Here is a 13,136-nt window from a genome sequence, read left to right on the forward strand (position 1 = left end):
GAAACAAACAGTGCCTTAGCCTTTGAATCGTTTCAGGACTACCTTGAAAAGTACAACATTTCCAAATTCCGGTGGAGTTTTTGCCAAAAGTATTATGTATACATCATGTTTTGGGCATATATACTAACTGCAACTAGTTTGTTGATAGTCTTTTAGACTTTCGACAGATTTTTAGGCTAGTGGGTGAGTTATAACTCATTTTTCTCGATTTTACTAGTAATTCCGTTTTGTTGGGAGAGTGTGTTTTAGAGAATATTTGGCCTAAAGTATGAGGTATTGCTCATGTCTTTGGCCACCCCAGTTGTTCTGGGATTACTAGAATAGCAGCACCAGCACGAGACTTTCCAAATTTTGATGGATTTTTGCCCAAAACATAAGTTATAGCTAAAATTTTTTTACATTATTTGTCTTTGTTACTATGACATTGGATTTCTTTCGATGTATTTTTGCTCATGTGGGTGATATACAGCTTGTTTTATTGGCATACTAGTGTGTGAGCTATTGCTCATGTTTCTCGGCCTTTACTAGTCATTCCATGGTTACAAAAGGAGTTAGGAGAGTCTTGAATTTCAAAGGATATTAGTCCTAAACCATGAGCTATAGATAATGTCTTTTTCCGGCCATCCCTTTCGTTCCAGGATTACCAAAATTGCACGAGGATTTCCAAATTTCGATAGATTTAAGCCCAGAGCCTTGGTATAGCTCATGTTTCTTGGCGTACTATGTCCTATTAGGCGTGACGTGACATTGGATTTGTCTTTCAATGGTTTTTTGGGCGAACGGATGAGCTATGGCTCTTGTTTTTCAGCTTTCCGACGTACTATATAAGGTTTGATTTTAATCATCACAAATTATATTTTCACATTAGATGTAACTATTTTTATTAACATAATAAGTTACAATAGATACTTACAGTCAACTGATTCATTGATGATCATGTCGACTTTTATGTTTGTGATTAGAGGAGTCTATACATACACAGCGCGTGCTGTATCAGTACTATCGAAATTTTAGCTTGGCTGATGAGAATGCATAGCTAGGGAGCACGCAAATGACGATGACAATCTCCAATCCATGTTTCTTTTTCAGGATGTCTCAATCGATTGTTTCCAGGATGTCCGCGGCAGCAAGGGCAGCCCACCCCTCAGCCCTGACCAAATGCTCCACCAACCAAATGCTCCACCCAGTGCAAGACTGTCACCAATTTAGCATACCAAAATCACTGGCAAATACTTGCATATAAGAGATGAGGAATTAAACATCATGTCCACTATCCCCTTGTTTGGCCCCTACATTCTCATCCGACCTTGCAATTGCACCAAAAACCACAACCACCATTGCACAATCAAGTTCGATTCCATATGCACAATCAAGTATGATTTGCACGTAGGGTGCTCCTCGTTACAATTAACCAACCAACCAACATGACAGCTAGGACAGAGCTCCAAATTAATCTCTTCCACCCTACACATTTACATTGTTACTCCGCAATACAAATCTACACGCCTCTGGTCAGTTGCCATATATGGAAAGGTAAAGGAGGGCAAACACACAGGAAAGGGAGACTGGCTACTTATTGAACCGAGCATGCTTCAAAAGAAAAAGTTGTGCTGCCCCGATCTCAATGGTTCAGCATTACAAAATTGTAGAGTCTCTTAACCTTTGGTAATTCATCCAGGTAGGTGTTTACCTGGCACAGTGACTCCCATGAAAAGATATTCACCAAGTCTAGCAAAGAACGAAGAAATTCAAATGCCTGTACATGCATCCAGCCAAACCAGTAATTTACATGATTCACATTGCATCTGTAAAAATATTAAAAAGATATATTAGTGACCTCATAACAAAGAACACGTATGGAGAGTACTATTCTGGCAGCCTGGCATATTCTACACTAAAGAAGAGGGCACGCCTCTTCTTTCTAGAAGCAGCATTATAAAGTACACCATATCAAGTAGACTAATTCTAGACTACAGGCAAATCCACATATTGCAATGGTGACAGAGAATTAGTTTAGGAGGATGCACCTTTTCTTAATTTGGAGCAGAGGAATGCAGTTTCAGATTCTTCTGCAATAAACACAGCCTAGAGTACTGCTAACTTAGAGCTTTATCCATTGAAATGCCGATATGGCCTTATCATTGCACTCCTAGGTCATTTGATAACTGCAATATCCCACGCATTTGAAGGTATGGGTTCTCCAGAAGTTTCTCATTGTTACACTGGCAACAACACAAACAACAGGTCAGCACCAACTTAATTAAGTGACAGAATACACATGGAATTAAATTTCTTAAGAGGCTTGAGCTGCCTCAACATGTCAGCAGGAACTATTCAGATTTCACCCCCACAAGATGCATAGCACTGTTCCTGTAAATGTTTCAGATTTCAACCCCACAAGATGCATAGGGCAGAAGACCTTAACCTGTTGAGCTTTTGAAATGAGGCTTTGAAGCATCCGCTGGTAGATCTCTGGTTCCTCTGTCATCATTCTCTGTTCATACAAACTTTGTTAGGGCAAAGCAGAGTAGAACCATCAGCAATCAATCAGCAGTTGCCTCAGACATACCTTCAGAAGAAAAGCAGCAGAATAATATGCTACCCTTGAATCCGTATCATCCAGAAGACCCCTGTTGGTTGAATGGATATTAGATATTACAACTTAGCCGGCCAAGGTAATGTAGTATAAAAGGAGGATACCTGAAGAACTCATTGCCTTCTACCTCCTTCAGTGCCTCCTGATCAGCTGTGCATTTACCAATCAACAATAAAAGGAGTGCTGCTCGAATATCTGATGTAGCACCAGGGAGATTGCCTCTTCCTGTGCTACCAACAGCAATACCTAATGCAATGTCATCACTGGCTGCCCCTTCAAGCTGAATCAATGGCCAGAAAAACAAAGAAGTTGGTACACGGGCTACAAGTTGCATGGGAGCTATTGCGAGCCCTCTCAGAAGTAGTGCTGCCATTGATGCTTCGCAGAGTAAAGTGGATTGAGCAGATTGATCCATACTGATATCTTGCAATGTCTCACTCCGGTAAAGATTCTTGTTTCCAACACTTCGGTGTGATGCAAGGGTTTCCAAATGACTGTCAATGTTTTTGGTTGTACAACCAAAAAGTTGACCAAGGGACTGGAGGCCCCCTGCATGCATCGCATTTGTGGAAGGAATTCTCAGGCATAATTGGGAGAACAGCATGTCACACATCTGAAAGAGGCAGGAGCAAATCACAAATAACCAAATTTAGAATATTAGTAAAATGCAGCACCTCAACTCTGTATGAGATCCGGAGGTAATAGACCGATTTGAATAAGTTCAATGGACTCCAAATAATGTTTTCTAATTCTCAATCGATAAGAGCAGAAGGCTAGAAACTAGTAGCTAGAAACTAGTAGCTGGGAGCAGAACCAACTCATACCTTGAACAATTCCTAATTTCGATAATCAAGAAAGCATACGATATTACTTATATTTTAAAACGTAGCTGATGGAACATCGTTCTTTTTTGAAAAATTTTAACAGTCAGTTTTAAGGCAACTACTGGTAAATACGCAAACGATGCCGACTTGTATGTATGCCAGATGCGTGCACCATAATTGAAAGACATTAAGGAAATTACCTTTAAGATGTTGATATGGTCAGTCTCATTGTTTTGAACTACTAGTAATAAAGCACTATTCATAATGTCTATAACCGCGAAAGCTTTATCAAGACAGTTTTTGCTATGATCAGTAGCTGTGTGGTCTTGCATATCACTGTCATCCAATAATAATTTGCAGCGCATCAGAAATTTATCCAGCACATATAGGAATCCCCACCTAATGAAGTTGTGTTTTGACTTCAGAAGCCCACAAAGCATACAAACAGGCAGAGAAACTTCTGAACATGATAGATCCTGGCTACCAGCAACTTCAATTTCCTCTTGAAGCTTTTGGATTTTAGACCATATAGAACCATCTGTTTCTTCACTGATTTCTGAAAGGAGCAATTCAACTAACCAAATATATCCATGGTGCCTATATGATGAAATCTGTGAGTGGAGAAGTGAGTGCAAAGTCGCCCAGCAAAGCCTGGCTCTAAGCGCGACATCAGCATCATCACATCCGTCTTTAATGCTGCTAAAGCACTTGTATGATTTTGTTACTTGGATCATATAAGCAAACTCATTGTCAATCCTGGAAAATGTACTAACAGTTCCATCAAGTTTCCTCATAACCTTGTCCAGAAGCTACATATATAGAAACTTTGATTAGAACGAGAAAAACAAATGTTTCTCAAAAGCAAATTTTATGCAGCTTCCAGGTCATCCACAAACGACCTAGTATATACTACAGAAAGAAGATCTATAACACACTTTCATTTCAAAATAGAACAAGAGATACACAAGCCTTTGATCTATAGGTAATTGCGAAAACTAACGAGGGAAACTTCAATGTTTACTGGCTGTTTCTATATGCACATGTATGGACCATCATTAGTGATACCAGATTAAATTGAATAGAGAAGTCATTATGGTTGTGCACACATCTATCTTATTCACTCTGCATACTGAGATAGAATGGTATAATTGCGGTTCTATAAGAGACAGAAGGAGCTATTCGACGAAGGTTCTACACCTGCATCAAGTAGCACCAGATTGTCTACTCAGCTTCATGCAAGCAAAGAGCCTTAGCATTGGAGAAAAAAAAGCCAAAAGAAACACTGTATCCGAATCTACTGACATATAAAATTAGTAGTAAACGATACAAACACACAGTACCACATTCAATTGGTCATATTGTGCAGACTGAGACAATGCCGCTGATATAGCTTTCCTCAGCATGTCTCCGACACCTTCAACACCATGCTTCACAGATATGTAGAAGGCCTCAGGAGCATCAGCAAATGCAAGAAGGGAAGCAAGGGGCTGGGCATCATCATAAGTATAGGTTGAAACACTACCAGCCAGGCATGTTTCATTTATTTGATGCACTACATAGTCAAAAATGACAAAAAATAAATCCCGCTTCTCTTCCCTGGAGTTGGCTCGTGAATACTGTAAAGGTGGTAGATAGATTTCATTAACATATAGATAAAAGATGACATAACCAAGTATATCAACCAAGAAACCTCCAAAGAAGTCAGAAATGTCAAACCACTATGATAAGGAAAATCTGTAATGTCATAATAGATGGAGGTTCAAAATGGAACTAACAGCTAGCTACGAACTACCAAGGCAATCTGTTATGTCAACCAATTTTTCAATTGACGATTTTTGATGGCATGGTCCCAGAAAATGCTACAGAAGCTATCATGGGGGCCAACATTCATCGCATTTTAGTATTAATTAATAAAATAATGACTTCTTTTAATAATATAGCTCATTTTAGAAGAGACTATTAACAACTTGTACATAATGCCTGGTGTAATAAATATAATTTAGAAGGCAAGCCATACTATTTTTATAGAAGTACTTCAATCGGTATGAAGTATAATGATCGGAGGGTTGAAAAAAGAGCAAATATTGTGTTTTGCTGAGTTTCCTACACATTCATGATTATAAGAAATGCTTTTAGGTCTTCAAGTGAAGATGGGTTTCAAAATGAATTTCTATTTCACAAATTTTCACATCTATGATTTAAAAAGTAGCTAGCCCAAAAATTGGATAGTTGTAGGTGGCGCACAGATCAAGTGCATAGTTCTCTAATAACAATGTTTGATTTATTAGTCTTGCCATATATGACATCCAATTCTAGCTACGACAGATCTCCTGCATAGCAATAACATGTCCCTTTGTCAACTTAAAATATGATACATTTTCCTATGGTCTTGCTTTTGACTTGTCAAACCAGGGGTAATAAAAAAACATTCCAGTCAACATATAGAAAGGCCAGATGCAACTTAAGAGCAAGACCAGACCTCAAGACAAATATAGTCAATTCCGCCAAGGAGATCTATCCGCTCAGGAACAAAATGTGTATCACGAACACCGTTCTGAGTTACATCTGATACATGGTACAGCATGTTTGTCAGCATGCAAATGAGCTTGCTGTGCACCACTTTTGCCCATGAGTGCTCCACACTAATCTCAAGAAGAGTCTTAACCACCTGTTCAGGATTAAAAAACACACAAGTGACTTGAAGAACATTTTCAGCAATAAAACCATTCATAGAAACTAGTAAAGAGTATATACGCTACATTTTAGCCAAAACTGCTGAAGTCAAAAGGCTAACATGTGTCAAATACATTGAGGACCTCATTACATACATGAAGACATTAGATGTGCATTGCAGAGACTACTACAAAAAATCTTATGATGGAATAGTACTGCGGCCATATCTTCCAAACATGTCAACAACAATAGCTATAAGCTCAAATCCACAGATTCAACTTTCTCTATTGTGCTGATAGTTGGCCATTTTGATTTGCCAATGATTTTGACTGACACACAGTAAATAAAAATTATAATGCATCTTCAAATCATATCGTGTCTAGCAGTGAACGAAATACAAAAATGGGTAACTTTGCAGCTACATGATCTCCAATATTAAACAAACAGCCACCATCATTTTGATATTTTAGATATGGCAGAAACGGGTGATGGTCAGGACTAAGAGATGTTGCATAACATAACAAAAGTGAATTTGAAGAAAGTTAGGTTTACCCTTATGTCCAGACCTCCCAATCTACTCCTGATAATTTTTCCTCCATCACAAACAAAGTAAAATAGACAACTCAAAGCTGAGGCCCACACAATCTCCTGTCGTTCCTCCATCTATGGAAGCAAGAAAAATAATGAAAAATAATCACACATATCAGCTTACCAGCAAACAAAAAGGCAGTGCATGAAATTGAATAGCTAAGCATTAATAATTAACTATAACTAATCTAAAAAAGCACAAGGGCGAAGTGGAGCATAAACACGCGCAGATTAGAGCATAAACACACGGCCACATAACAAAAGATAAATAAATTCATAAATATAAATATGACCCAGAAAAGAGAAAGATAACTCTTTCTGAAAACACAAATAAAAAAATTACTAGATTTCTTAAAGCATTTTCTTGATATTAAGAGAGCCCCAAATATAGCAACCAAAATGCATGCTCAATATGAGTGTCCTAGAAAAAAATACCTGTACAAGGAGAAGGAGAACCTCAAAAAGTATTTTAAGAAGCCATGACTCAAACAGATCAATAGCAGGACTGATCTTTGGCTCTTCTTCAGGCTCTGCTGCCCTTGGTTCATCTATACTTGATCCATATTCGTTGCTCAGATAAGAATGGTTCACAGCTTCACTTTTATCTATAAGTGGTGCATCTTCAACAACCATAGGTTCCAGTAGGTGTGCATGTACCCCCAGATTTAGGATCAAATCAAGAGCCTTTGTTCTGGCAGATGTCTTTTGTGAGCTCAACATACCCTGAAAAGTTAATAATGTGCGAAGTTAATTGAAAGTAAATTTTAAAGAAACCCTGAAGAAACGTATCCCCTAAAAAAACTTGTACCTCAAGCATATAAAGTGTCAGGGGAGCAGCAGTCCCGGAGTCCATCATGTACCTGGATTAAAAAAATAAAAGAAAAAACCCTGAGAAAGCATTTACATTATATGATAGATAAGAAGGTATGACAGGCTAGCAACTGTTTCACTACTTGGATCGTCGACATGTTCATAACTACTGAGACATAAAAAGCAGGACAGCATAACTGTTGACAGTACTACATAAAAAAAACAGAGCCATGCTAATATACGTGAATACAGAAGAGCAATAAACAATTCAAAGATATGTTCATGTGAGAAAATATTTCACATCAGAAAAAAAGGTAAAAATTGAAAACAATACAGCCTTGGCTGAGCAAACATATTCTTAGGTAGATCAGAGCACGACATCAGTAGTAAAACTAGTGAAAGAGAATACAAGACAACAATGCCAGGATAGTTAAAATATCAGGAACACTAGCAAAGTCTGATATTGGAGAATAAATAACAAGAAAGAAATGGGATATGGAATCATACATGTCAATAACAAGTTTGATAAGGACACTGAATGCCACATCTGCTGAAGGTTGCCGACTCTGGGTGCTCAATCTTGTTTGAGCAATTGACTGACTTGCATTTGAAGTTGCTTCAGAACAAACTTCAGCTATGACTTCAGAAATTTCAGCAGGATTCAATCTTAAGGGTTGCTGCTCACTAGTAAAAGAAGGAAACATGATGAGCAAGACAAACACACAAATACATGAAGTTGTAAGTATATAAAGGAACAATATGCTGGTATATGATTCGAAGTGCCTTTGATAACTATCATTTTTTTCCCTTGCATCAAGAATATGGGGGATCAAGGGTCATAATGAGTTCATCTGTAAATTAACCTATGTAGAATTTAGGTTCAGGAATGCAATTGACATGGATCTGTACATTTGCAAACAAATATAGATGTTCCGACAAATAAGGGTGCGCTACCATACAAGTAAATAAATGAAACAGCAAAATACCTGTAGTGTCTATACTGAAAAAGGGGACGTGCCCGAGGCTGGAAGGTGTTTGCTGGTATGTTCATCCTAAAAAAAAAGGACACATGATTACAAAATAAGTTTATTTTGACCCTTTTAAAAAAACTATAATTAGTAACAAAAATATGTAGACATCTGGTAGCAAGAATCTAGATGACAGCAAGTATCAGCAGCCTTCAGTTTAACATCACTTAGAACACTAAGGATATGCCAGCTGCCCAGATACAGAAAATTGTTTTGGAACAAATTAATCTGATAAAGATCACAACTAGAAAAATCTAGGACACTAATAATAAGAAATTTGCCAGTGGGGCAAAGACTACGATGGAGTGAAAAAATACTCTAGAAAAGGAAAGGCAAATGTAAGACGTTATGCTAAAAAACTCAGAATAAACTTCACATAAAATAGTAAAGAGAAGCATGAAAGAAAAGATTAATAAATAAATACTAGGCATACCAAACTTGATTTGGGCCTGATTTCATGCGTTTTGAGGCAGTTATTGCTTTTAAATGGCTTTGCGATGACGCAAAAGTACTTGGCGCAGAAGTTGAAGGTTGCAGCAAATCAATATCTGGGAATTCTTGGATAACACTGTATTTCCACTGTTGATCATTAATTTTCGCCTCCATATCCCCAACTAGAAGAGCTGCAGCACCAACTTCAAGAAAACCATGTGTATGAAAATCTTGAAGACCGACAAAAACACTGCTGGTGGTAAAGGAAATGAGAAAAATTGTTAGTGTTGGGAACAAAAACAGAATGGGGACAAAAAAAAAACAACAGGCAGAACAAATCTACCTTTCCCTGGCAGAAGTTGATGCCTGCCGTTCGCCATACACATGCCATCGCCAGCTTAAAATGTCAAAGGATATATATTTGCTATCATCTCCAGGCTCACCCCCGTCAACTTTATCGCTAGCTGATGATATCAAATCGGATGAACTATGGCATTCCTTCAACTCAAGATGTTCTCTGTTGCTAATAACTTCTGGAGTTAGCTGAGAAACTAAGGACCTATTCAAAAATGATGAAAGTGAAGGAAGTGACTGCTTTGAGGCAACTGACTGGACTATTGGTTGGAATGACAATTTTGGAATATGTCTTGCAACTAATGAGCGAACATAGTTTAAAGACTTCACAAGAGATGCTGAAGCAAAGTTGGATATCGGTGGTGCAATGGGTGAGGAATTTGGAGCAGCTGTTGCTGATACTTGGCCAAAAGATGCTGCTCTGTTATTTGCCGTTGGTTCACATTTTGCAATCGTATTTGCACAAAAAAGGTCAATTTGACGCAGAGTCTGGACCCTTGGAATATACCTGAAGACCAAATGCACAATAGAGTTAGTGCAAACAAATTTCGCAAGCTGAAATGAGTGGCAAGAAACAATCCAGTTACCGGATAAGGTATCTCTTTAACAATGCCACACATCTTGGTACAACCGCTGGGCTGGTTCAAAAGATTGTCCAAATTAGAAGTGGGAAAAGTCAATGCCCTATAAAGATGCATAACGAATCTCAAAGTGAACAGAGTAGGACAATGAATGATGTTAAGTATTTTTTTAGTTAAAAAATTACTTAGTTAATTAATGTATGCCTTTGAGGAACAAAAAATTTGTTTTTTTTAGACCAAACAAGAGATTTATTCTAAATAAGGACATTATGCTGAAAAAAGAACCAAAGTTCTTGTTTTTCGCTTTTGCCTTGCAAAGAAAGAATATTAACCCAGAAGAATGATAACCACATTAAGATATCAAAGCTGAAAGCATACCTGCGATCACTTTCTGCAAGTGCATGGTCAATGAGGACATTGTAAGCCATATCGATGGTTGAAGGGTTGGCTATATAATCCTGCCAGCATATAATCACATCCATTGAGAAATGGCATAAATACGAAGGAAGTGCTTGAGGTGATAAAAAAAAATAAGAGAATCCTGCTGCATTAGATAACTTCCTTTGCAACCAACTCTGGCATCAATATCATCAAGAGCAGTAACACGCAAAGCAGAGAAGCTAGGTGTGCTGTACAGTCATCACTATCAGTTATCAATGATGGCAGATATACCAGGAAATCAAGAAAACAAAATAACCACGCCCGGACAAAAGCATATGTTGCCATTTCAAAAGATTCAGCAGGACAAATGGTGCAGGCCATGCAACGTTGTCTCTACATTATGTTGTCCTACACGTCAGTGATCCTTTGTTGATCCTGAGACCATGACTGCCAGGATATAGCAAAGAGTCTCAGAATTCTTGTGATAAGTTGTGCTGTGAGGCCATCCATACTCACAATTTTGAAGTAAGTTTGCTCTCCTTTTTAACTACTGAGCATATGTACAAACTTGTGTGATTCAATACACGCAAGCATTACACGAGGAGCGAAGAGATGAAGAACAGCTGGCACGCGATAGTGGGGTTCACAAAAGCAAATGGCGTGTCGACAAAGCAAGGGTGTTAAATAGCATATCAATAAACACCTAATTCTGGTCCTAGACGTTTGGAGATAAATGAAAGCATGCGGAGTTTGCGCACCCAAGTGGAGCGGAACCTATGCGTACGATTTCTCTTTTGTACATGCGCGTAGTAGAGTATGGAAATGTAGCTCGTGCATACACATAATAACGCTGGTAAATAACTCCCCAGATACAGCATGGGATGGGATGGGATGGTTTGGCACTATGATATAATATAATATAATGGTTGAGAGCCGATCCACGTACCCGGAGCGTTCGCGAGGCCTCGGCGGCGGCAGAAGCGGCGGCGGCAGCTGGGCCGTGGGTGTGCGGCGCGGGCGGGGAGAGGCAGTCGGCGACGGCCCTCCGGAGCGGCTCGGGCGGCTTGCGGGCGGAGGCGGTGGATATGGAGGCCGATCGCGGCGGGCGGTGGGGCGGCACCGGCGGGGCGGCGGCGGCGGCGGCGGCGGCATAGTGGCGCGCGCTGGCGACCCGCTTGGACGGCAGCGGGGCCTCCCGGAGCGGCATCTGGTGGCGGGCGAGATCGAGACCAAGGAAACCCTAGCTAGGTCTCCTGGCCGTCGGCATTCGGTCGATGTCGCAGCAGTAGCAGCAGCGGCCACCGGCGGCGAGAGGCGAGCCCGGAGATGGAAATGGAATCACAAATCACAAGTGGAGAGGAAGATTGCAAGGATTTTGGATTGGATTTTGCTCCACAGTTTCCTTGACTGAATTTAATTTTATTTTTGGGAAGGAGAAGGAACAAGGAAGGGAAGAGGATGCTCTTCTCCGATGCTCATCACGTTGCCACCAGTCTGTCCTCTTCTTTCTCACATGGGCCTAGCCCGGCCCGAGGACATGCATGATTTGGGCCGCAGAATGCAGATGGGCCGGGCCGTGAGATTCGCCATGTTGTTGGATGATGGACTGGACGCGGAAATCCTATACATCTTCAGGTATGTTTGACATTCGTGCTTTCTTTTTGGACCATTGGATTCAACCACCTTTCCCTCCACCGATCAGAGCATGCATCCACCAGAAAGGAAGAAGGTGAAATTATTTTTCCTTTATGCAGAGACCAGGAGATTGGATCTACCCATAAGAGGAATGCTTGTATAAATAAGTCACTTCTTGGTCTTCAACCCCCTAAGTTACTACGAGCGCCCTCCCCCATCAGTGCAAAGGGATGTGGCTATTTATCAATCTCTTGACTTGAAATAGGAACAGAGCATGTTTGAATTCAAAGGATCTTAAAGTGTCTAGGGTTGAGCCAGGAGGGTCTCTTAACCTCATTCTTTTTCTGCGCATCAGAGTTATTTCCTAAGGACTTACCATGGTAAGGGGGAAGAAGCACACTTAAAGAAAGCAGTACAACAGGGACTTGCATGCTGCATTCGGGAAGGATGAATCGCTCCCGAAAAGGAGTCTATTGATTCTCTCCCAATTGGTTTGATCGTAGGGGCGATGATTTACTTCACGGGCGAGGTCTCTGGTTCAAGTCTAGGATGGCCCAGGTGCACTAGGGAAAAGAATAGAAGAATCATCTGACTCTTTCATACATACTCCGCTTGGCTTAGGGGGGGGGATATAGCTCAGTTGGTAGAGCTCTGCTCTTGCAATTGGGTCGTTGCGATTACGAGTTGGCTGTCTAATTGTCCAGGCGGTAATGATAATATCTTGTACCTGAACAGGAGGCTCACTTGTTCTAAGTAATGGGGAAGAGGACCGAAACATGCCGCTTAAAGACTCTACTGAGATAAAAGGATGGGTTGTCAAAAAGGTAGAGGAGGTAGGAATTGGTCAGATCTAGTATGGAACGTATATGGATGATAGTTGGAGTCGGTGGCTCTTCTAGGCTTCCCTCATCTGGGATCCCTAGGGAAGAGGATCAAGTTGGCCCTTGCAAATAGCTTGATGCACTATCTCTTTTCAACCTTTTGAGTGAAATATGGCAAAAGGAAGAAAAATCCATGGACCGACGACATTGTCTCCACCCCGTAGGAACTACGAGATCACCCCAAGGACACCTTCGGCGTCCAGGGATCATGGACCGACCATAGACCCTATTCAATAAGTGGAACACATTAGCCATCTGCTCTCCAGTTGGGCAGTAAGGGTCAGAGAAGTACAATCACTCGTTCTTAAAACCAGCATTCTTAAGTTAAGATCAAAGAGTCGGGTGAAAAAAGG

The 13,136-nt window shown here is 40.2% G+C and overlaps 1 protein-coding gene across 4 annotated transcripts; it reads right to left on the reverse strand.

Annotated features, from left to right (window-relative positions):
* Positions 1-864: 864 nt before the first annotated feature.
* LOC117856417 (uncharacterized) lies at positions 865-11,733 on the reverse strand. Of its 4 annotated transcripts, XM_072294091.1 has the most exons (19): positions 11,214-11,733; positions 10,265-10,344; positions 9,893-9,943; positions 9,295-9,813; positions 8,953-9,204; positions 8,478-8,543; positions 7,999-8,175; positions 7,490-7,541; positions 7,117-7,404; positions 6,646-6,756; positions 5,900-6,088; positions 4,761-5,036; positions 3,621-4,229; positions 2,701-3,209; positions 2,570-2,630; positions 2,426-2,494; positions 2,028-2,222; positions 1,691-1,805; positions 865-1,194 (listed from the first exon to the last, which is right to left on the reverse strand). In XM_072294091.1, the coding sequence occupies exons 1-17, from the start codon at positions 11,472-11,474 to the stop codon at positions 2,139-2,141; spliced, it is 3,654 nt and encodes a 1,217-aa protein (XP_072150192.1). In that variant the 5' UTR covers positions 11,475-11,733; the 3' UTR covers positions 865-1,194; positions 1,691-1,805; positions 2,028-2,138. The 4 variants fall into 4 exon arrangements, with proteins under 4 accessions (XP_072150192.1, XP_034594681.1, XP_034594682.1 ...); XM_034738790.2 differs by lacking the exon at positions 865-1,194 and having other exon boundaries at positions 1,338-1,805; XM_034738791.2 differs by lacking the exon at positions 865-1,194 and having other exon boundaries at positions 1,338-1,805; positions 8,953-9,201; positions 11,214-11,732.
* Positions 11,734-13,136: the final 1,403 nt, after the last annotated feature.

The sequence above is a fragment of the Setaria viridis genome, chromosome 5 (assembly GCF_005286985.2).
Source record: "Setaria viridis chromosome 5, Setaria_viridis_v4.0, whole genome shotgun sequence".
Lineage (NCBI taxonomy): Eukaryota > Viridiplantae > Streptophyta > Magnoliopsida > Poales > Poaceae > Setaria > Setaria viridis.

What these genes read in the sequence shown, in the direction of transcription:
- LOC117856417 (XM_072294091.1), bottom strand. Translation starts at nt 11,474, where the DNA reads ATGCCGCTCCGGGAGGCCCCGCTGCCGTCCAAGCGGGTCGCCAGCGCG. An exon ending in TCAACTTCTGCCAGGGAAAG is followed by an intron (nt 9,205 to 9,294) that starts GTAGATTTGTTC and finishes CTTTACCACCAG; the next exon opens with CAGTGTTTTTGTCGGTCTTC. An exon ending in TTGACTATATTTGTCTTGAG is followed by an intron (nt 5,037 to 5,899) that starts GTCTGGTCTTGC and finishes CCACCTTTACAG; the next exon opens with TATTCACGAGCCAACTCCAG.